Source organism: Grus americana, chromosome 2 (assembly GCF_028858705.1).
Source record: "Grus americana isolate bGruAme1 chromosome 2, bGruAme1.mat, whole genome shotgun sequence".
Lineage (NCBI taxonomy): Eukaryota > Metazoa > Chordata > Aves > Gruiformes > Gruidae > Grus > Grus americana.
This window is the reverse complement of record NC_072853.1, coordinates 114,063,038-114,083,376: the sequence shown is the minus strand read 5'-3', so window position 1 is coordinate 114,083,376 and position 20,339 is coordinate 114,063,038. Positions and strand designations below refer to the sequence as shown.

The 20,339-nt window shown below is 49.3% G+C and overlaps 3 gene segments (V, D, J or C); all 3 read right to left on the bottom strand.

Annotated features, from left to right (window-relative positions):
- Nucleotides 1-589: 589 nt before the first annotated feature.
- On the bottom strand, nucleotides 590-1,603 carry LOC129202392 (Ig kappa chain V-III region MOPC 63-like). The segment is given in 2 exon segments: nucleotides 590-1,161; nucleotides 1,272-1,603. Coding segments are annotated over 2 exon segments (624 nt in total).
- A 12,999-nt stretch (nucleotides 1,604-14,602) lies between these two features.
- Nucleotides 14,603-16,023, bottom strand: LOC129202988 (Ig kappa chain V-III region MOPC 63-like). The segment is given in 2 exon segments: nucleotides 14,603-15,851; nucleotides 15,962-16,023. Coding segments are annotated over 2 exon segments (624 nt in total).
- A 2,986-nt stretch (nucleotides 16,024-19,009) lies between these two features.
- On the bottom strand, nucleotides 19,010-19,568 carry LOC129202989 (T cell receptor gamma variable 9-like). The segment is given in 2 exon segments: nucleotides 19,010-19,403; nucleotides 19,507-19,568. Coding segments are annotated over 2 exon segments (360 nt in total).
- Between the last annotated feature and the right edge of the window lie 771 nt (nucleotides 19,569-20,339).

Below are 20,339 nucleotides of genomic sequence, written 5' to 3'. Positions count from 1 at the left end.
TCTTATTTCTGAAGGTGCAGAGGCATCAGAGGAGTCTCTCACAGGATACTGAGCATGTGCACTCTGTCCTAACTCAGGAACTATTTCAGTTTTCTGACTTAGCTGTCAGGCAAATGCCAGCTTTGCTAGAAGCAGCCTTTGGTCATAGAACCTGATTTGCAAAACTCAGTACACTTAACCCAAAGGGCCTGAGAGTCTCTGCTTGCTAGGGGCTTCGCCCATGGCCGAGGTTTTCAGTTCTGTCCTGCAGACATCAGGTGAGAAATGGTGACAATACAATTAGGTTTCCTGGGCTGTTGTAGGAATTTGTAGTGACTGAGATGCAAAGGAAGACAAAAGAAGAATATGAAGGAGGGTGTGCAAGATCATCTGGTCTTCTCTCCTTTGTTTACATTCATGTCTTTTTTGGTTTTTTTTCAAGAGAAAGCACTGAGGGGATGTAGATATGTTTCTCTGCTTGCTCCAAGGATTCTAATAGAGAAGAGAAATTTACAGCTCCCGTTTGTCCACACACACAGACCAGCCATGTTCACTGTCAGGTGAGTGCTTGCAGGATAATCAAGCCTTCATCCTAAGAGCAAAGGCCCATCTATTTACCCTGAAGTGACTGGGACTCCCCACGTTCTGGATGGTACAGATAGCTGTGAGTACTGCAATGATAATACTCCTTATTAGCATGATACTTGTCACAGTTGTCACGGTACAATGCTGTTTTTCCTACCCGGCTGCAGAAAATCACGAGAGGTGGGTGGAATAGGGAAGTATCTGCATTTTTGGCAGAGTTCAGAGCTTGTGGTTCAGAGTGCAAAATGCCTTTTTGTACGGCTCGTCTTTGCGCCTCTGAGGCTGTGATGCCTTGATACCTCCAATACGCACAGTAGTAAGTGCCAGAATCCCTTGGGGTTAAAACATCTATCGTGAGACGATAAAGCAGCTCAGTAGGATGCTTCCAGACTTGAACTCTGCTTCTATCACCGCTGTCATCAAAATAAGGTGTCTGTCCCGACACGTACAGGATCCTCTTTGGGGGCTCTCCGGGAAGGTGCTTGTACCAGTGCACGTAGACGTTGGTGCTCATTTTGCACTCCATGGTGGCAGAGCTGCCCTTCACCTTCCTCTGCAGCGCTGGGGTTTGCACTGGCACTGCCTGCGCGTCTCCACCTGGCTGGGGAAGCAGAGAAATTGTGTGAGGGGAAGAAACCGCCGGAGTTTGGTGTCAGGACTGCGTTGTCGGCACATGGGAAGGAGAGGGGAGAGGAAAAAGGGCTTACGGGACCACAATGAAGTTGCAAGAAGGACTGGAAGCAGCAACATGGTTTCCATGTCGGTTAAACCTGGAAATGAAATGGAGACAAAAACGTTATAAAGCCCATCAGGTGGAGAAAGCGTCAAGCAACCGGGAGGAGGAAATGACTCACTCGGCACATCCAATGGTCGTTCCTCAGCTTGCTGCCATCGAGGAGATTACATTTACTGACAAGCTAAACCACATCACTAACAGTGTAGAAAGGAGCAGTAACAGTGGAGATCTGGCCCTTCCCAAGGATGTTCTCCTCTCCTCAGGCACCCCTAAGCTGTCCCAGAAGGACGTTTCACCAGCCTTTCCCAGAATATACTGCCTGCTTTGGTAGCCCAAATGGGATAAGTCATAGTTAACTATCATCTCTTACAGCTCCCAAGTGTCTGGTCAGCCTTATGTCTCGACACCAGACACGGTTTGTCCCCAGGATGTCCTCCTGGGACATCACTCAGCTCCTCTGGGCCGGTTCCTCTGGCAGTAGTGTCCTGCAAACAGCAAGGCGGTTGAGCAAGTACTGTGTGCAAGTGCCTGCCTGCCTTGATGGTGGGGTTGTGGCACCAAATTGGACAAATACAGCTGGAGCCTCCTTTGCATGAGAGCCCCAGCGGCTGTGGCAAAGCCAGGGTGAAGCATGCATGGCTCGCAGCCAGCTGCTTGCTGCCCTCTGCTTTTTCTTGTACTTTCCCTCACTTCAGAGCCCTCAAAAGGTGCCCTGCAAAGACTTCATGGCAAATGGTTACTTGGGCAGCAGCCACCACATACCACGGTCTTATCTGAGAAACATTGCTCCTTTTCTGACCCAAAAGAGATGATCTACTCTGGACTCTTTTTTTTTAAGGGCTTTGTCAATAGCAGGGTACACAACTAAGAGTCTCATCTCACAACTAGTACAGAAAGTTCATGTTCTTCTGTTGACCTTGTGATAGAGACAAGAATTAGTGTCAGATCTTGTAGTGTAGACATCTACCATGAAAGAAAAAAACCCAATATTGTAAATGTGGAGTGTACTGACTTGAAGACTCTGTTTTTATTCTTAGCCCACTTAAATGTGAAAGCCAGAGAGGCAGGTATCTTGCAGGGCCAAGATAAAGCTGCAAGAAGAAGCTGCAGCAATGCTGTTTTCAGAGAAGATGGCTGGGCCTGTAGGAATTGAGGTAATGAACCTCAGATGGCGGATGGACCCCCAGTGAGGAGAGGAAATGACACACTCGAGTGTTGTGACACATTCCCACGGACACGGGGTTGTGACCACCAGTGCTGTATAAGTGAAATTTCACTGTGGCTCTGTTCCCAGCTGTCTGGCTGGTCCTAAGGGGTCTTGGTGTTAAACACAGTCATTGTCATCATAACCATTAAGGTGGGAGTGACCAGCGATGAGAAGCACCAGTATCTCCATTGTGACCTGGATTTGAAGTCTCCCAGGCTAGACTGTCAGTGGAAATGGGATATGTCGGTACCAATGTATATTTTCAGTCTGGAAGTTGGATATGCCCTCAGCTATACACTCGATCCATGCAGTTTTACCTTGGCCTCTGGTAATGGATGGTTGACTCTGCTTCAGAAGCACTTGTGCTTGTCCATCTGGAAAGAGGAGAGAAAACACAACAAACACTCTTAGCCTGCTATTCCTTCACACTTGTAAATACGGGGTGCCTCCTGCTGCTGCTGCTGCTGCTGCCCCGTGCTGTGCAGTGGTGACAAGGGGAATGTACAGGACCAGGCTGCAGCCAGGGCCAGGAGCGGGAGCAGCAGCATCCCGAGGGCTCTCGCTGGCTTCTGCCTCTGGGAGGAAGGCGACAGCTCTCCAGGCAGGGATGGAGGGCTGTGGCTGAGGAAAGGAAATGACTCACTGGGGCATCCTGTGGAGAGGCTTTCCTGACAGCAGGCGGGTGATGTTGAGATAAAGCTAACCGTGAACAGGCTGATTCTACTGGAGACCGGTAATGCTGGGTCCTTAGGGATCAGAACACAGTGGTCCTGTGATTTTAACTATCAGGTTTTGGCCTTAAACAGAAAAGGGGTGCAAGAACTTACATTAGTTCTTCTGCTTGCAAAATGGAAATATAAGTATCTGTTGTATAGTTGCTAGTTTTTTTGCAGGTTGGCTGGCATGTTCGATGCGAAGCCCCACCGAAGTCAGCTAAGAGACTTGTGTTTTAATCTAAAGGAAGGCTTGCTCAGCTCCAGACAGAAAAGAACGTGAACATAAACCAAGATTCTCTAGCAGCAGAGAAGTACTAAGTGGGGACATTACATCTGCAGTCCTGAGTGGTGCTTCAAGTTTATTTTCCCTTATGTTCTTCTGTTCTGCCACACAAATGATGGAACTGGGGATTTATTCCAAAGACATAGCTTGAAGGCTGGCGGGAATCGAAAGGACTTCCCTTCTCTTAGCTAGCCCATCCTGTAAACTCACGCAGCAGCTGCCTGTAAAGCGTGTCTGATTCAAGGCTGATGGGGAATGTCGGGTGGGGAATGTCTGTAGCGGAGTCTTGCAGAGTTCCTTTGCTCACTGTCAGGGTGCAGACAGATTTGGTGGCATCCTTCTCAATACTAAATTTCCCATCATCAGACTTGTTTTCAAGGAAAAGCCGGGAGGACATGTAGGCAATGCGCTTGGGAGCTGTGTTTGGCCTCTTTCTGTACCAGTGAATGAAAACGTTGTTAAAATCAGGATCGGAGACATGACAGTTGATTAGCACTGTTTTGCTTTCTGCCTTGGTGATGGATATGGGGGTCTGCTGCAAGTCTTGTGCAGAACTGCCTGTGAGAAAGAAAGAGAAAATTAGTAACGTGAAGCTGAGTTAAGAAACCATCCCCTTTGCCACCGGGGGATGTGCAGGCAGCGAAGTGAGCGTGGCACGTACAAGAAAAACCAGCCGTCAGGATGAAAGTGCTCAGTAGCCACATTGTTGCTGCCCTCCTTATGGTTTCCTGACAGGGACAGAGTCAGGGGGGAGACTGAAGCAGGGATGAAGCAGATCTTGGTTTAGTACCACCCAGTGAGGCTGTGCCAGCTGTGATGCCTTAATTGTGTACAAGCCGTTGCCATTGATTAACACTTGAGTAGAAGGGAAACAAACAAACAAAAACAAACCCCAAAACCCAAAAAGAACTTTTTAAGAAGAGAGCCCACTACTGAGGAAAACATAAGTTTTGTTGTTTTGGGTTTTTTTTTTTCCCCAGGGAATTTGCTGAGATGATGAGTAAAGTGTGACCATTTTATTTTCCTCAATATATGATTGATGTGCGCTAACTTTTAAAATCAGTTCTTCATATCTGGATTTTTAAGGTGCAGTGGCGACCAAAGGATGGAAGAGGAGAGAGGCCCTTCAAAAGCAGGCAAAATAGCTGGTTTTGGCTGCCTGAGGCTTTGCGCAGCTCCATCTACAAGGACAGCAGAGAAAGAGCACTCTTGTGACAGCAGCGACCAGCCCCCAGGGACTCACAGACTAGGACTCTCCCAAGCCCCTGCGACTCACATCTACAGCAAAGGGCTGACGCAGCCAGAAGCCCTTGTAGCAGCAACACGTGCATTGCGCGGTGCCGAGCCTGCCTCCCTGAGCCAGCCAGGAGCAGAGTCCGTCCCCGGCAGGAGGGAGCAGGCACCTCAGGAGAAGAAATGAGGGGCTCAGGTACCCATCACCCAGTGGCAGCTCCTCTAAATGCCTCGAGCTTTCTGGGGCCGCAAGAGATCTCCTCTGTCCCCTCATGGAAGTTTCTGCAAGTGGTGGTACCCTGCAAAAGGATACCACTGCCCAGAGCAGCTCCCAAAATTAAGCCCTGTGTGAGCAGCTACAGCTTTTCTTTAAGGAAGTTGCCTCGTGACCAGCAACTGAGACTGTACCACAGTCATAGACAGGTTGCTTCAGCAGTTCATTGCCCCACTCTTACAGATTTCTGCCTTATTTGTAGCCTGAGGTCCCCTTGCTTCACTTCTGCCTGGGTATATCTTTGCTTCTAGTGAGAACCCCGTTCTCCCAGATTTATTCCCCAGAAATGGTACTATACAGAGATCAGGTTTTCATTCCCTCACTCTCTCATTGACTGAGATGTTGGAGGCTCCAAGCACAGGATGGTTTTTCATCCCGTGACAATACCGCTGAAGCTCTTCCTTTAACAATTTGTCCCATTCATTTTGAACCTTGAACATCAAAGGGGATTCTGCAACATGGCTTCTGCCTGAAATCCCTGTTCCTACAGTCAGTGTGTGGAGTTACCCAGTACTGCAAAGGAAGCTCCAGTGTTTTCAAACTTTTACTGACAGCTCCAGTAATTTAAAAATCATGAATATGCATCAAAATTTTAACAGGCTAAAATACATGCTTAGCTCTCTAGCTTAAACGGAAATGCTTTATAATATCAACTTACATGACATCTGCAGGACATCAGTAGTAATACACCCATTTTCATCTTCTTCTTATGTTCTCAAACCTGCAAGAGAGGCATTTTTAGAACATTGTCTGTGTGTCTGATATGGTTTACTATCTGATTTTCTAACCAAAATACTGTACACATCTCAAGCCAAATGCTGCACACGGGCCTAAGTATTTTCATAGCAGCCAGCATTAACCAAAGAAGCCAGAACCTGATTTGAAGAAAGTTCAAGACTGAGATCTGAATACCTACTGACGAACAGGCCTCTCCCCAGGCTAACTCCCGTCTCTGCTGCTTCCTCACCCAGACCGTACGAAAAATATGCCTTATAATGACAGTTTACTGATACTGATGCTATCGGGGTTCTTTGTTTTGAAAGTAGAAATCAGTGGCATGAATGACGCTGCAAGCTGGAACCTGGGTAGAATCAAGGAAGACTATAAAGCCCTGGGGGTGCAAGTGGAAAACGTTGGTGCCCAAGTTATCTTGTCCTCCATTCTACCAGCTGGAGGGAAGGGGGCAGCCAGGAGTAGGCGTATAATGTATATCGGCTCCTGGCTACGTAGCTGGAGCCATCACGAGGGTTTGGGCTTTTATGACAATAGGAATTTCTTTGACTAGAACCTGTTAGAGAGGGATGTAATCCACCCGAAGAACAGGAAGACAAGCAAAGGAGGAAGGAGACCTGCGTGGATGAGTAAGGAGCTGCTGGAAAAAACTCAAAGGGAAGAAAGAATTTGACAGTATGTGGAAAAAGGGAATGGCCACTTGGGAGGAATACAGGAATGTAGTCAGAGTGTGTAGCGATGCAACAAGGAAGGCTAAGGCCCAGTTGGAATTAAAAGTGGCAGGGGAAGTCAAGGACAATGAGAAGGGCTTTTTCAAGTACATCAGCAGCAAAAGGAAGACTAGGGAAAATGTCGGCCTGCTGCTGAATGAGGTGAGTGCCTTGGTGATGGAGGATACAGAGAAGGCAGAGTTACTGAATGCCGCCTTTGCTTCAGTCTTTACTGCTAAGGTCGGCCATCAGGAAACCCAAAGCCTGGAGGCAGGAGAAAAAGTCTTGCAAAAGGAAGACGTTCCCTTGGTCGAGGAGGATTGGGTTAGAGAACATCTAGGCAAACTTAACATCCACCAATCTATGGGCCCTGATGGGATGCACCCACGAGTGCTGAGGGAGCTGGCAGATGTTATTGCTAGGCCACTCCCAATCATCTTGGAAAGGTCATGGAGAACAGGAGAGGTGCCTGAGGACTGGAGGAAAGCCAATGTCACTCCCGTCTCCAAAAAGGGCAAGAAGGAGGACCCAGGGAACTACAGGCCAGTCAGCCTCAGCTCCATCCCTGGGAAGATGATGGAGCAACTTATTCTTGGGGTTATCAATAAGCACGTGGAGGAGGAGAAGAATGTTATTGGGAGGGGTCAATGTGGATTGACCAAGGGGAAATCATGCCTGACCAATCTGATAGCCTTCTATGACGGCATGACAAGCTGGGTGGATGAAGGGAGAGCAGTGGATGTTGTCTACCTTGACTTCAGCAAGGCTTTTGATACTGTCTCTCATAACATTCTCGTTAGCAAGCTTAGGAAGTGTGGATTGGATGAGGGGTCAGTGAGGTGGGTAGAGAACTGGCAGAATGGCAGAGCCCAGAGGGTTGCGATAACTGGTGCAGAGTCTAGCTGGAGACCTGTATCCAGTGGTGTGCCCCAAGGGTCAGTGCTTGGTCCAGTCCTCTTCAACATATTGATCAATGACCTGGATGAGGGGACAGAGTGCACCCTCAGCAAATTTGCTGATGATACTAAGCTGGGAGGAGTGGCCGACACACCAGAGGACTGTGCTGCCATTCAGCGAGACCTGGACAGGCTAGAGAGCTGGGCAGAGAGGAACCAAATGAAATTCAACAAGGGCAGGTGTAGGGTCCTGGCCGTAGGGAGGAATAACCCCATCCACCAGTACAGGTTAGGGGTTGAACTGCTGGGATGCAGCATTTCGGAGAAGGATCTGGGAGTCCTGGTGGACAAGAAGTTCTCCATGAGCCAGCAATGTGCCCTTGTGGCCAAGGCGGCCAACGGTATCCTGGGGTGCATTAAGAAGAGCGTGGCCAGCAGGTTGAGGGGGGTTATCCTCCCCGTCTACTCTGCCCTGGTGAGGCCACATCTGGAATATTGTGTCCAGTTCTGGGTGCCCCAGTTCAAGAAAGACAGGGAACTACTGGAGGGAGTCCAGCGGAGGGCTACAAAGATGATTAGGGGACTGGAGCATCTCTCATATGAGGAAAGGCTGAGAGAGCTGGGTCTGTTTAGCCTGGAGAAGAGAAGACTGAGAGGGGATCTAATTCATGCTTATAAATATCTAAAGGGTGGATGCCTAGAGGAAGGGGCCAGACTCTTCTCGTTGGTGCCCAGTGACAGGACAAGGAGCAATGGGCACAATCTGGAACACAGGAAGTCCCATCTGCATATGAGGAAAAACCTTCTTCACTTTGAGGGTGAGGGAGCACCGGAACAGGCTGCCCAGGGAGGTAGTGGAGTCTCCTTCTCTGGAGATATTCAAAACCCGCCTGGACGCCATCCTGTGCACATGCTCTAAGTGATGCTGCTCTAGCAGGGAGGTTGGACTCGATGATCTCTGGGGGTGCCTTCCAACCCCTACCAATCTGTGAATCTGTGAATCCAGCTCAGTGTAGAGAACCAGTAAGTGGTTTTGATGAGCTCATTCGAGCCATTTTTGAGACATGAGTGGTGAGGGCTATGCAACACATGGAACTGAATTCAACATTGATCGTTATTCTGATTTCAGCTAGGAAATCATGAGCTAGGAAAAAACTTCAGGCCTATCTGGAACACTGCTGCCATCTTGAATAAGGAAAGTGTCTGCTTCCACACCTGAGTCATCCCATCCCACTGCTCCTTGTGGCGTGGGAGACACCTGAATGCAGGCTCCCCCTTTCCCTGGTGCTTTGGCCTGCCTGCCTGCCTTCCTGCCTTCTTGCCTTCCTCCCTGCCTGCCTGCCTTCCTTCCTGCCTACTTTCTTGCCTGCCTGCCTGCCTTCCTGCCTGCCTGCCTTCCTCCCTGCCTTCCTGCCTGGGGAAAGTCGGGTGGGGATGTTCCTGCTTGTTGTCAAACACTTCAGGATCTGGTTCAGGAAGCAGAGCACCTGCATCTTTGTGCAGGTTCCTGATGGTTTTCTACTGTTGTGTGTCCCACCTAGCACAGTAGTAGGGAGCGGAGTCTTGCAGGGTTCCTTTGCTCACTGTCAGGGTGCAGACAGATTTGGTGGCATCCTTCTTGTCCTGAAAATAAGCGGTTTCTTGCAGAAGCTAGGAAGAGAGTGTAGCCTTTCAGCTATGCCTATCTTCAAACAGTTCTGAGCATGGCTCAGGTAAGATTTAAGAACCATCATATGAACAATAAGAGTCTAAGAGAGGATTAGCACGATCCCCTTTGCACTTTGCACTTGCTGGGTCAAAATCTCTGGCTTTTGGCAGCTGATGCTTCCAAGGCATCAGTCAGCACCGAGCATGTCCTGCTTCTCCAGAGTCTGCGCCTGAGGCCAGGCAGCTCATCCACACCAGGGGATGTGAGCGGGGATCTTTCAAGTTGTTTGTGGTTGAGTCACTGAGGGACTATTTGTCTAGGTGATCTCTAATGATCTACCACGGTGACTATGCCAGTAGGCGCAATAGTAGGTAGCAGTGTCTTCTGGAATGATGTCATATATTGTAAGAATGCAGAGTTTCTGGCTAGAAAGTTTTTGAACTATGTACCTGTATGCTTGGAAGCCGTCATCTACAGTGGTTACCCCTGAAAAATAGAGCACCCTCTCTGGAGCTTTATTTGCCTTCTGTTGATACCAGTGTATGTAGGCGCCATCAAAATCTTCAGAGACATCTTTAAAGTGACATTCCAGGTGTACACTTCCTTTAGCCTTGGTGATGGATATAGGGCTCTGCATGGGAATTTCTTGTGCAAATCCATCTAGAAAAAAAATATAAAACGGAGAAATGATGTAATTAGGTGGAACTGTGGGATTTGGGAAGGTGCCTGTCAGCAGAGCCATGGGTGTCTGTGAGGAGAGGTAGGAAAATAGGGAAGGACTTACAAGAGCAAGCGGCTGTGGCCAGAAGCGCTGCCAGCAGCAGCATGTTTGCTTGTCAGGCTCTGCTGTCGTTTGAGACTCCGAGGAGAAGGAAGCCGGCCCTGGTGCAGCGTGAGCAGTGGTGCATGGGAGGAGGTGGGGACTTCCTTGGGTGCCAGCTGGAGACACTGTGTGTCAAGGCAGAGGAAGGTGTCCCCTGAGCTCCTGCGGGGAGCAGTGGGAATGGGGGAGTGAGTGGGAAGGCCAGGGGAAGGCAAGGCAAAAAACCCAACCTGTTTAAAATTGCTCCGTGTGGGATTTTGTGGTACCCAAATTAGGTAAACAATTTTTCCAGGCACTTAGAGGTGCTGACACGTGGAGCAGGCAGACTGTAGTGGGGAACATTTTCTTAGAAGTGCTAGGCAGTTGCAAGCAAATCGTTCCCACCACCGAGGCACTTTCTTCAGCATGTTGTCTTTCTTTTCCTGCCTTCTCTTTCCTTTGGGAGAACAGTGGCTGGACTAGAAAATCAATGCAATGTTTGCCCTGCTCCAGGGCCACCAGACGCCTGCCACGGCTGTGCAAACAGCACCAAACAAGCAGGTCAGTTTCTAGTATTTATGTGCTAAGTCTTCAGGCAGTGAAGATTTCCTTTGCCCTTAAAATAGTAGATGTGTGTTTGAAGACCAGAGTGTTAACGTCAACCCAGACTTTGCCAAGGACAATTGTGCAGGTTAGCTGTTCTTTTTGGGCAGCAGAAAAAGGTTTGGCCTTTCTGCAGATCCTGTCAGATGGAGTGAAGAAGACAGGGCAGTGACACAGTTACAACCTTGTGGTTCAGACGTTAAGGGAGGGGTTTGGGGTTGTTTTTCTTATTGCCTTGATGGTCTTTGGATTTCTATTACAGTGAGATTCCCAGTAGGCGCAGTAGTAAGTAGCAGCATCATCTGGAATTACATCTTTTATTGTAAGAACACACCGTTTCTGTCCAGAAACCTTTTCAACCATGTACCTGTTTGCTTGAAAGCCACTGTCAACTGAAGCTGACCCTGATGAAAAGAACAGTAGCCTCTGTGGAGCTTTACCCTCCCTCTGTTGATACCAGTGTATGACAAGGCCACCAAAATCTTCAGAGACGTCTTTAACGTGACAGTACAGGCGTGCAGTTCCTTTAGACCTGGTGATGGATATAGGGCTCTGCATGGGAATTTCTTGTGCAAATCCATCTAGGATTAAAAAAAAAGAGGAGAAAGTAATTAGGTGGAATTGTGGGATTTGGGAAGGTGCCTGTCAGCAGAGCCATGGGTGTCTGTGAGGAGAGGTAGGAAAATAGGGAAGGACTTACAAGAGCAAGCGGCTGTGGCCAGAAGCGCTGCCAGCAGCAGCATGTTTGCTTGTCAGGCTCTGCTGTCGTTTGAGACTCCGAGGAGAAGGAAACCGGCCCTGGTGCAGCGTGAGCAGTGGTGCATGGGAGGAGGAGGGGACTTCCTTGGGTGCCAGCTGGAGACACTGTGTGTCAAGGCAGAGGAAGGTGTCCCCTGAGCTCCTGCGGGGAGCAGTGGGAATGGGGGAGTGAGTGGGAAGGGAAGGGGAAGGCAAGGGGAAGGGGAGTCTCCCCTGCATGGAGCTTCGCTCTGTGGGCAGACCACGGGTGGCTGTTGTGAAGCTCGGGAAGTGCCGGTTCCCAGTGAGAGATCCAGAGTGTGGTAGAGGTGGTGATACGACTGGGGATGGGGCTTTTAATGGTCCACATCAATTTTACGATCATAAAATGGGCACAGTGATGCCACATGCTATGACGAGGATGAGCCTGGTTCAGGAAACTTTCTGACACCATGACAGGACCACAAGGGAAGGGTCCCTGAGAAAAATATCAAGGCTGACCGCAGCACTGCAAGCGCAGGAGTGAGGGAAGCTGGAAGCCACTGCAGACAGAAGGTAGAGAAGAACAAAAATAAAGACGATTCACTGAACTAAGAGGAAACTCTTTGGAAAACTGCCATGAGATCCTATGAATAAAGACAGCACATGACAGTACCAACTTCTGGCTGAGAGCTGTGTGTCACACCACTGCCTAGCCCTGAAGGTACCAACAGGATTCAGTGAAATTAGTGAGCGCTTGCGTACTAAACTTCACATTGTGTTTAGGACTTTCAAGACCTGGGGCGGATGGTATTTAGTGTTAACTTGCACCCTGCCTAATCTTCTTTCTAAAGTCCCAAAGCTCATTCTGTGTGATGGTCCAGCATTTCAAGTAGGCAATAACACCCTTCATCAAGACAAGAAAAGCTGAGGAGTAGGCGTATATTGGGCTAAAGGCACAAGCAAAAACTATTCCTCTCAGGCTCTTCTTTGACATGCTTGCTGTGCCCAGGGCCACATCCTAACTCACTGCAAATTTGAAATAAGGCCATCAAACTTGACAGCTTCCTCAAATCGTCTATCTTCCAGAAAACCCTGTTTGTCCTATTTGCCTTAACATGAAATGAAAGAGGAGGATGGTTCTAAGCAGCGCATCATCAGCTGTGGTAGATAAGAGACTGTAAATCTCTGAATTATATTGGTCCGTGTGGGGTTTTGTGGTATGCAAATTAGGTAAACAATTTTTCCAGGCACTTAGAGGTGCTGACATGTGGAGCAGGCAGACTGTAGTGGGGAACCTTTTCTAAGATGTGTTAGGTTGTGGCAAGCAAATCGTTCCCACCACGGAGGCACTTTCTTCAGCATGTTGTCTTTCTTTTCCTGCCTTCTCTTTCCTTTGGGAGAACAGTGGCTGGACTAGAAAATCAATGCAATGTTTGCTCCCCTCAAGGGCCACCAGACGCCTGCCATGGCTGTGCAAACAGCACCAAACAAGCAGGTCAGTTTCTAGTATTTATGTGCTAAGTCTTCAGGCAGTGAAGATTTCCTTTGCCCTTAAAATAGTAGATGTGTGTTTGAAGACCGGAGTGTTAACATCAACCCAGACTTTGCAAAGGACAATTGTGCGGGTTAGCTGTTCTTTTTGGGCAGCAGAAAAAGGTTTGGCCTTTCTGCAGCTCCTGTCAGATGGAGTGAAGAAGACAGGGCAGTGACACAGTTACAGCCTTGTGGTTCAGATGTTAAGGGAGGGGTTTTGGGGTTTTTTTATTGCCTTGATGATCTTAGAGTTTCTGTAACAGTGAGGTTCCCAGTAGGCGCAGTAGTAAGTAGCAGCATCATCTGGAATTACATCTTTTATTGTAAGAACACACCGTTTCTGGCCAGAAACTTTTTCAACCATGTACCTGTTTGCTTGAAAGCCACTGTCAACTGAAGCTGACCCTGATGAAAAGAACAGTAGCCTCTGTGGAGCTTTACCCTCCTTCTGTTGATACCAGTGTATGAAAAGGCCACCAAAATCTTCAGAGATGTCTTTAACGTGACAGTACAGGCGTGTAGTTCCTTTAGACCTGGTGATGGATATAGGGCTCTGCATGGGAATTCGTTGTGCAAATCCATCTAGGGAGAGAAAAAAAAAAAAAGGAGGAGAAAGTAATTAGGTGGAATGGAGGGATTTGGGGAAGGTGCCTGTCAGCAGAGTCATGGGTGTCTGTGAGGAGAGGTAGGAAAATAGGGAAGGACTTACAAGAGCAAGCAGCTGTGGCCAGAAGCGCTGCCAGCAGCAGCATGTTTGCTTGTCAGGCTCTGCTGTTGTTGAGAGTCAGAGGAGGGTGAAAGGGAGCCCAGATGGGGAGAGTGTTGTGTGGGAGGAGGAGGGCACTCTCTTGAGCAGCCTTCAGGGGCAGGTCTTCTGTGCACAAGCAGGTGGGTCACATTTTTAGAAAACCCCCTGCAGGCTGGCAAATGCTGAAATTGCTTAGAAGGTTGTAGTCCCATTGGGTTTTCAGGTGGAGGTGAGAATGATTGTGTCCCTTGAAAACGTGACCCAGAGCCACTAAAACACAGTTGTGAGGGAGAGCAGCTCAAGCTGTGTATTGGGCATGAAGGTTTCAGCCTGGAGGTCATGTTGGTGGATGGTGAATGCGTGCCATCCCCCAGCGGCATGTGGAGAGGTGCTGAGAGCCCGAGCAGATGGGAGGTGTTCAGCCACTCAGTTAGGGAGCTGCTTTTGCTGCTGCAGCTTAGTCACCCAGCTGCGGCACACCCAAGTGCCCGGGGTGCCCCTGTGCTGGTGCTGCCCTCCACCGAAGCAGCTGGAGCCCATCAGCCGGCAGCGACTGGGACAGCTGCACCTTGGGGATGTGCCTCCGCTTTGGTGTTGAGGGTGGGAGGAAATGCACAGCCGCAGGATTTCTGTTTCGAAGCTCAGATGAGAGGCAAACACTTCTTGGGAAGGAAGACTGGGAAAGAAAAGCAAGCCTGGAGAGGGCTGCTGTGAGCAACCGTTGCAGAAGGGGCATCTCACTGAGTGGGGCTGGTGCCGTGGGACGCTCCCCTGTGACCGGTGATCCTGGGCTGCAGCTTGCCAGGCGCGAGGGAGATGAGCTGCTTTGGCCTCCCTCCTGCTGGCTGTGGCCACATGCAGCAAGCCAGGGCTAAGCACGTGTTGCTAACCGGCCTGGAAAGGTGCCCGTGCGCGCAGGGCTGCAGGGAGAGGCAGGCAAGGAGAGACCCCTGCCTCTGTGTGTTGGTGATGGAAAGGGTGCCTCTCTTCCCAATAAATAACTGTGGGAAAGTTTCCTTAGCACTAGTGGGTGCATCCTGTCATGCGCCGTGGAATTACATTTGTTCGTTCTAAGTGCTCACTGATTTGATTGTCCTCCATGGAAGACCAAGGGTGCATCTTCCCTGCTCCAGGCCTTCCCTGTGGTCTCAGGGGCCTGGGATTCCTGAAGGCTGGTCTTAGAGGTGAATACTGAGGCAAGGAAAGCATTGAGTACCTCGGCTGCTTCCAGGTAATCTATCCCCAGTTTCCCTGCAGGTCTCTGAAGAAGTTAACGTCTGCTCTCCTGAAGTCCAGGGCTGTGCTTTTTGCCCTGCTCCCTTCTCTCAGCAGCCTGAGCTCCACCAGCTCACGGTCACTGCAGCCAAGGCTGCCCCTGACCTGCACACCCCCAACCAGTTCTCCCTTGTTTGTGCGTAGGAGCCCCAGCAGAGCACCCTTCCTTGCTGGCTGCTCAGTCACCTGTGTGTGAAAGTTGCCATCAACTCATGCCAGAAACCTCCTAGATTGGTTGTGAGGAATCCTCACATCCTACAACGTCAGCAAAGAAAGCAAGCTGACCTAGAGTTAATATCTGAGGGCACATGGATTTGGAATTTGTAGTGAGTGAAATGCAAAGGAAGACAAAAGAAGAATATGAAGGAGGGTGTGCAAGATCATCTGGTCTTCTCTCCTTCGTTTACATTCATGTCTTTTTTTTTTTCAAGAGAAAGCACTGAGGGGATGTAGATATGTTTCTCTGCTTGCTCCAAGGATTCTAATAGAGAAGAGAAATTTACAGCTCCCGTTTGTCCACACACACAGACCAGCCATGTTCACTGTCAGGTGAGTGCTTGCAGGATAATCAAGCCTTCATCCTAAGAGCAAAGGCCCATCTATTTACCCTGAAGTGACTGGGACTCTCCACGTTCTGGATGGTACAGATAGCTGTGAGTACTGCAATGATAATACTCCTTATTAGCATGATACTTGTCACAGTTGTCACGGTACAATGCTGTTTTTCCTACCCGGCTGCAGAAAATCACGAGAGGTGGGTGGAATAGGGAAGTATCTGCATTTTTGGCAGAGTTCAGAGCTTGTGGTTCAGAGTGCAAAATGCCTTTTTGTACGGCTCGTCTTTGCGCCTCTGAGGCTGTGATGCCTTGATACGTCCAATACGCACAGTAGTAAGTGCCAGAATCCCTTGGGGTTAAAAAATCGATCGTGAGACGATAAAGCAGCTCAGTAGGATGCTTCCAGACTTGAACTCTGCTTCTATCACCGCTGTCATCAAAATAAGGTGTCTGTCCCGACACGTACAGGATCCTCTTTGGGGGCTCTCCGGGAAGGTGCTTGTACCAGTGCACGTAGTCGTTGGTGCTCATTTTGCACTCCATGGTGGCAGAGCTGCCCTTCACCTTCCTCTGCAGCGCTGGGGTTTGCACTGGCACTGCCTGCGCGTCTCCACCTGGCTGGGGAAGCAGAGAAATTGTGTGAGGGGAAGAAACCGCTGGAGTTTGGAGCCAGGACTGCGTTGTCGGCACATGGGAAGGAGAGGGGAGAGGAAAAAGGGCTTACGGGACCACAATGAAGTTGCAAGAAGGACTGGAAGCAGCAACATGGTTTCCATGTCGGTTAAACCTGGAAATGAAATGGAGACAAAAACGTTATAAAGCCCATCAGGTGGAGAAAGCGTCAAGCAACCGGGAGGAGGAAATGACTCACTCAGCACATCCAATGGTCGTTCCTCAGCTTGCTGCCATCGAGGAGATTACATTTACTGACAAGCTAAACCACATCACTAACAGTGTAGAAAGGAGCAGTAACAGTGGAGATCTGGCCCTTCCCAAGGATGTTCTCCTCTCCTCAGGCACCCCTAAGCTGTCCCAGAAGGACATTTCACCAGCCTTTCCCAGAATATACTGCCTGCTTTGGTAGCCCAAATGGGATAAGTCATAGTTAACTATCATCTCTTACAGCTCCCAAGTGTCTGGTCAGCCTTATGTCTCTACACCAGACATGGTTTGTCCCCAGGATGTCCTCCTGGGACGGCACTCAGCTCCTCTGGGCCGGTTCCTCTGGCAGTAGTGTCCTGCAAACAGCAAGGCGGTTGAGCAAGTACTGTGTGCAAGTGCCTGCCTGCCTTGATGGTGGGGTTGTAGCACCAAATTGGACAAATACAGCTGGAGCCTCCTTTGCACGAGAGCCCCAGCGGCTGTGGCAAAGCCAGGGTGAAGCATGCATGGCTCGCAGCCAGCTGCTTGCTGCCCTCTGCTTTTTCTTGTACTTTCCCTCACTTCAGAGCCCTCAAAAGGTGCCCTGCAAAGACTTCATGGCAAATGGTTACTTGGGCAGCAGCCACCACATACCATGCTTTTCCCTGAGAAACATTGCTCCTTTTCTGACCCAAAAGAGATGATCTACTCTGGACTCTTTTTTCTAAGGGCTTTGTCAATAGCAGGGTACACAACTAAGAGTCTCATCTCACAACTAGTACAGAAAGTTCATGTTCTTCTGTTGACCTTGTGATAGAGACATGAATTAGTGTCAGATCTTGTAGTGTAGACATCTACCATGAAAGAAAAAAACCCAATATTGTAAATGTGGAGTGTACTGACTTGAAGACTCTGTTTTTATTCTTAGCCCACTTAAATGTGAAAGCCAGAGAGGCAGGTATCTTGCAGGGCCAAGATAAAGCTGCAAGAAGAAGCTGCAGCAATGCTGTTTTCAGAGAAGATGGCTGGGCCTGTAGGAATTGAGGTAATGAACCTCAGATGGGGGATGGACCCCCAGTGAGGAGAGGAAATGACACACTTGAGTGTTGTGACACATTCCCACGGACACGGGTTGTGACTACCATTGCTGTAATTTCACTGTGGCTCTGCTCCCAGCTGTCTGGCTGGTCCTAAGGGGTCTTGGTGTTAAACACAGTCATTGTCATCATAACCATTAAGGTGGGAGTGACCAGCGATGAGAAGCACCAGTATCTCCATTGCGACCTGGATTTGAAGTCTCCCAGGCTAGACTGTCAGTGGAAATATCCTCCTTCCATGCTCCCTCCCTGCCATATGCTTCATTTTTGCTAGCTCAGACGGTATGTGGGAAAGTATCTGTATTCAGCCAAGACAGTCTGTGACACTGTGTAATTCAGCGGTTATTGCCATCGTCACCCACAGGAGTGCCCTATTTCCCCCAGCACAGCACAGCGCATTATACCAGCTGAGATGCAGCACGCTGCATTGCTTTGCTTTGCTCCTTGCCCGTTATTTATACTTACATACTCAGCCTAAACCTGTTGGGATGCGTTAGTGGCAGGAAGGTACAACCGTGGTTCTCTGCATTTGACAGGAAGCCTGCTGCGCAGGGGACAGGCAGCTTTCTGTAGAGGCTGCCTGTGGTCTGCTAGTTCTGTGGGACTTCCAGTGGGCACAGTAGTAGGTACCTTCATCGTCGGAGTTAATGCCGTTGATTAAGAAAGTGCAGACATTTGTACCTCTCTTTGAAGAAGAATACTTGCTCCTATAGGCATTGTCGTCATACGAAGCTTGACCTGATCCGATATACAGAATCCGTTCGGGAGCTTTGGAGGGGATATGTCGGTACCAATGTATAATTGCAGACTGGAAGTTGGATATGCCCTCAGCTATACACTTGATCCATGCAGTTTTACCTTGGCCTCTGGTAATGGATACACTCTGCTTCAGAAGCACTTGTGCTTGTCCATCTAGAAAGAGGAGAGAAAACACAACAAACACTCTTAGCCTGCTGTTCCTTCACACTTGTAAATACGGGGTGCCTCCTGCTGCTGCTGCTGCTGCTGCTGCCCCGCGCTGTGCCGTGGTGACAAGGGGAACGTACAGGACCAGGCTGCAGCCAGGGCCAGGAGTGGGAGCAGCAGCATCCCGAGGGCTCTCGCTGGCATCTGCCTCTGGGAGGAAGGCGACAGCTCTCCAGGCAGGGATGGAGGGCTGCGGCTGAGGAAAGGAAATGACTCACTGGGGCATCCTGTGGAGAGGCTTTCCTGACAGCAGGCGGGTGATGTTGAGATAAAGCTAACCGTGAACAGGCTGATTCTACTGGAGACCGGTAATGCTGGGTCCTTTGGGATCAGAACACAGTGGTCCTGTGATTTTAACTATCAGGTTTTGGCCTTAAACAGAAAAGGGGGTGCAAGAACTTACATTAGTGCCCTTCTGCTTGCAAAATGGAAATATAAGTATCTGTTGTATAGTTGCTAGTTTTTTTGCAGGTTGGCTGGCATGTTCGATGCGAAGCCCCACCGAAGTCAGCTAAGAGACTTGTGTTTTAATCTAAAGGAAGGCTTGCTCAGCTCCAGACAGAAAAGAACGTGAACATAAACCAAGATTCTCTAGCAGCAGAGAAGTACTAAGTGGGGACATTACATCTGCAGTCCTGAGTGGTGCTTCAAGTTTATTTTCCCTTATGTTCTTCTGTTCTGCCACACAAATGATGGAACTGGGGATTTATTCCAAAGACATAGCTTGAAGGCTGGTGGGAATCCAAAGGTCTTCCCTTCTCTTAGCTAGCCCATCCTGTAAACTCACGCAGCGGCTGCCTGTAAAGCGTGTCTGATTCAAGGCTGATGGGGAATGTCGGGTGGGGATGTTCCTGCTTGTTGTCAAACACTTCAGGATCTGGTTCAGGAAGCAGAGCACGTCTTTGTGCAGGTTCCCTATGGCTTTCTACTGCTGTGCATCCCACCTAGCACAGTAGTAGGTAGCGGAGTCTTGCAGAGTTCCTTTGCTCACTGTCAGGGTGCAGACAGATTTGGTGGCATCCTTCTCAATACTAAATTTCCCATCATCAGACTTGTTTTCAAGGAAAAGCCGGGAGGACATGTAGGCAATGCGCTTGGGAGCCGTGTTTGGCCTCTTTCTGTACCAGTGAATGAAAACGTTGTTAAAATCAGGATCGGAGACATGACAGTTGATTAGCACTGTTTTGCTTTCTGCCTTGGTGATGGATATGGGGGTCTGCTGCAAGTCTTGTGCAGAACTGCCTGTGAGAAAGAAAGAGAAAATTAGTAACGTGAAGCTGAGTTAAGAAACCATCCCCTTTGCCACCGGGGGATGTGCAGGCAGCGAAGTGAGCGTGGCACGTACAAGAAAAACCAGCCGTCAGGATGAAAGTGCTCAGTAGCCACATTGTTGCTGCCCTCCTTATGGCTTCCTGACAGGGACAGAGTCAGGGGGGAGACTGAAGCAGGGATGAAGCAGATCTTGGTTTAGTACCACCCAGTGAGGCTGTGCCAGCTGTGATGCCTTAATTGTGTACAAGCCGTTGCCGTTGATTAACACTTAAGTAGAAGGGAAACAAACAAACAAAAACAAACCCCAAAACCCAAAAAGAACTTTTTAAGAAGAGAGCCCACTACTGAGGAAAACATAAGTTTTGTTGTTTTGGGTTTTTTTTTTTCCCCAGGGAATTTGCTGAGATGATGAGTAAAGTGTGACCATTTTATTTTCCTCAACATATGATTGATGTGCGCTAACTTTTAAAATCAGTTCTTCATATCTGGATTTTTAAGGTGCAGTGGCGACCAAAGGATGGAAGAGGAGAGAGGCCCTTCAAAAGCAGGCAAAATAGCTGGTTTTGGCTGCCTGAGGCTTTGTACAGCTCCATCTACAAGGACAGCAGAGAAAGAGCACTCTTGTGACAGCAGCGACCAGCCCCCAGGGACTCACAGACTAGGACTCTCCCAAGCCCCTGCGACTCACATCTACAGCAAAGGGCTGACGCAGCCAGAAGCCCTTGTAGCAGCAACACGTGCATTGCGTGGTGCCGAGCCTGCCTCCCTGAGCCAGCCAGGAGCAGAGTCCGTCCCCGGCAGGAGGGAGCAGGCACCTCAGGAGAAGAAATGAGGGGCTCAGGTACCCATCACCCAGTGGCAGCTCCTCTAAATGCCTCGAGCTTTCTGGGGCCGCAAGAGATCTCC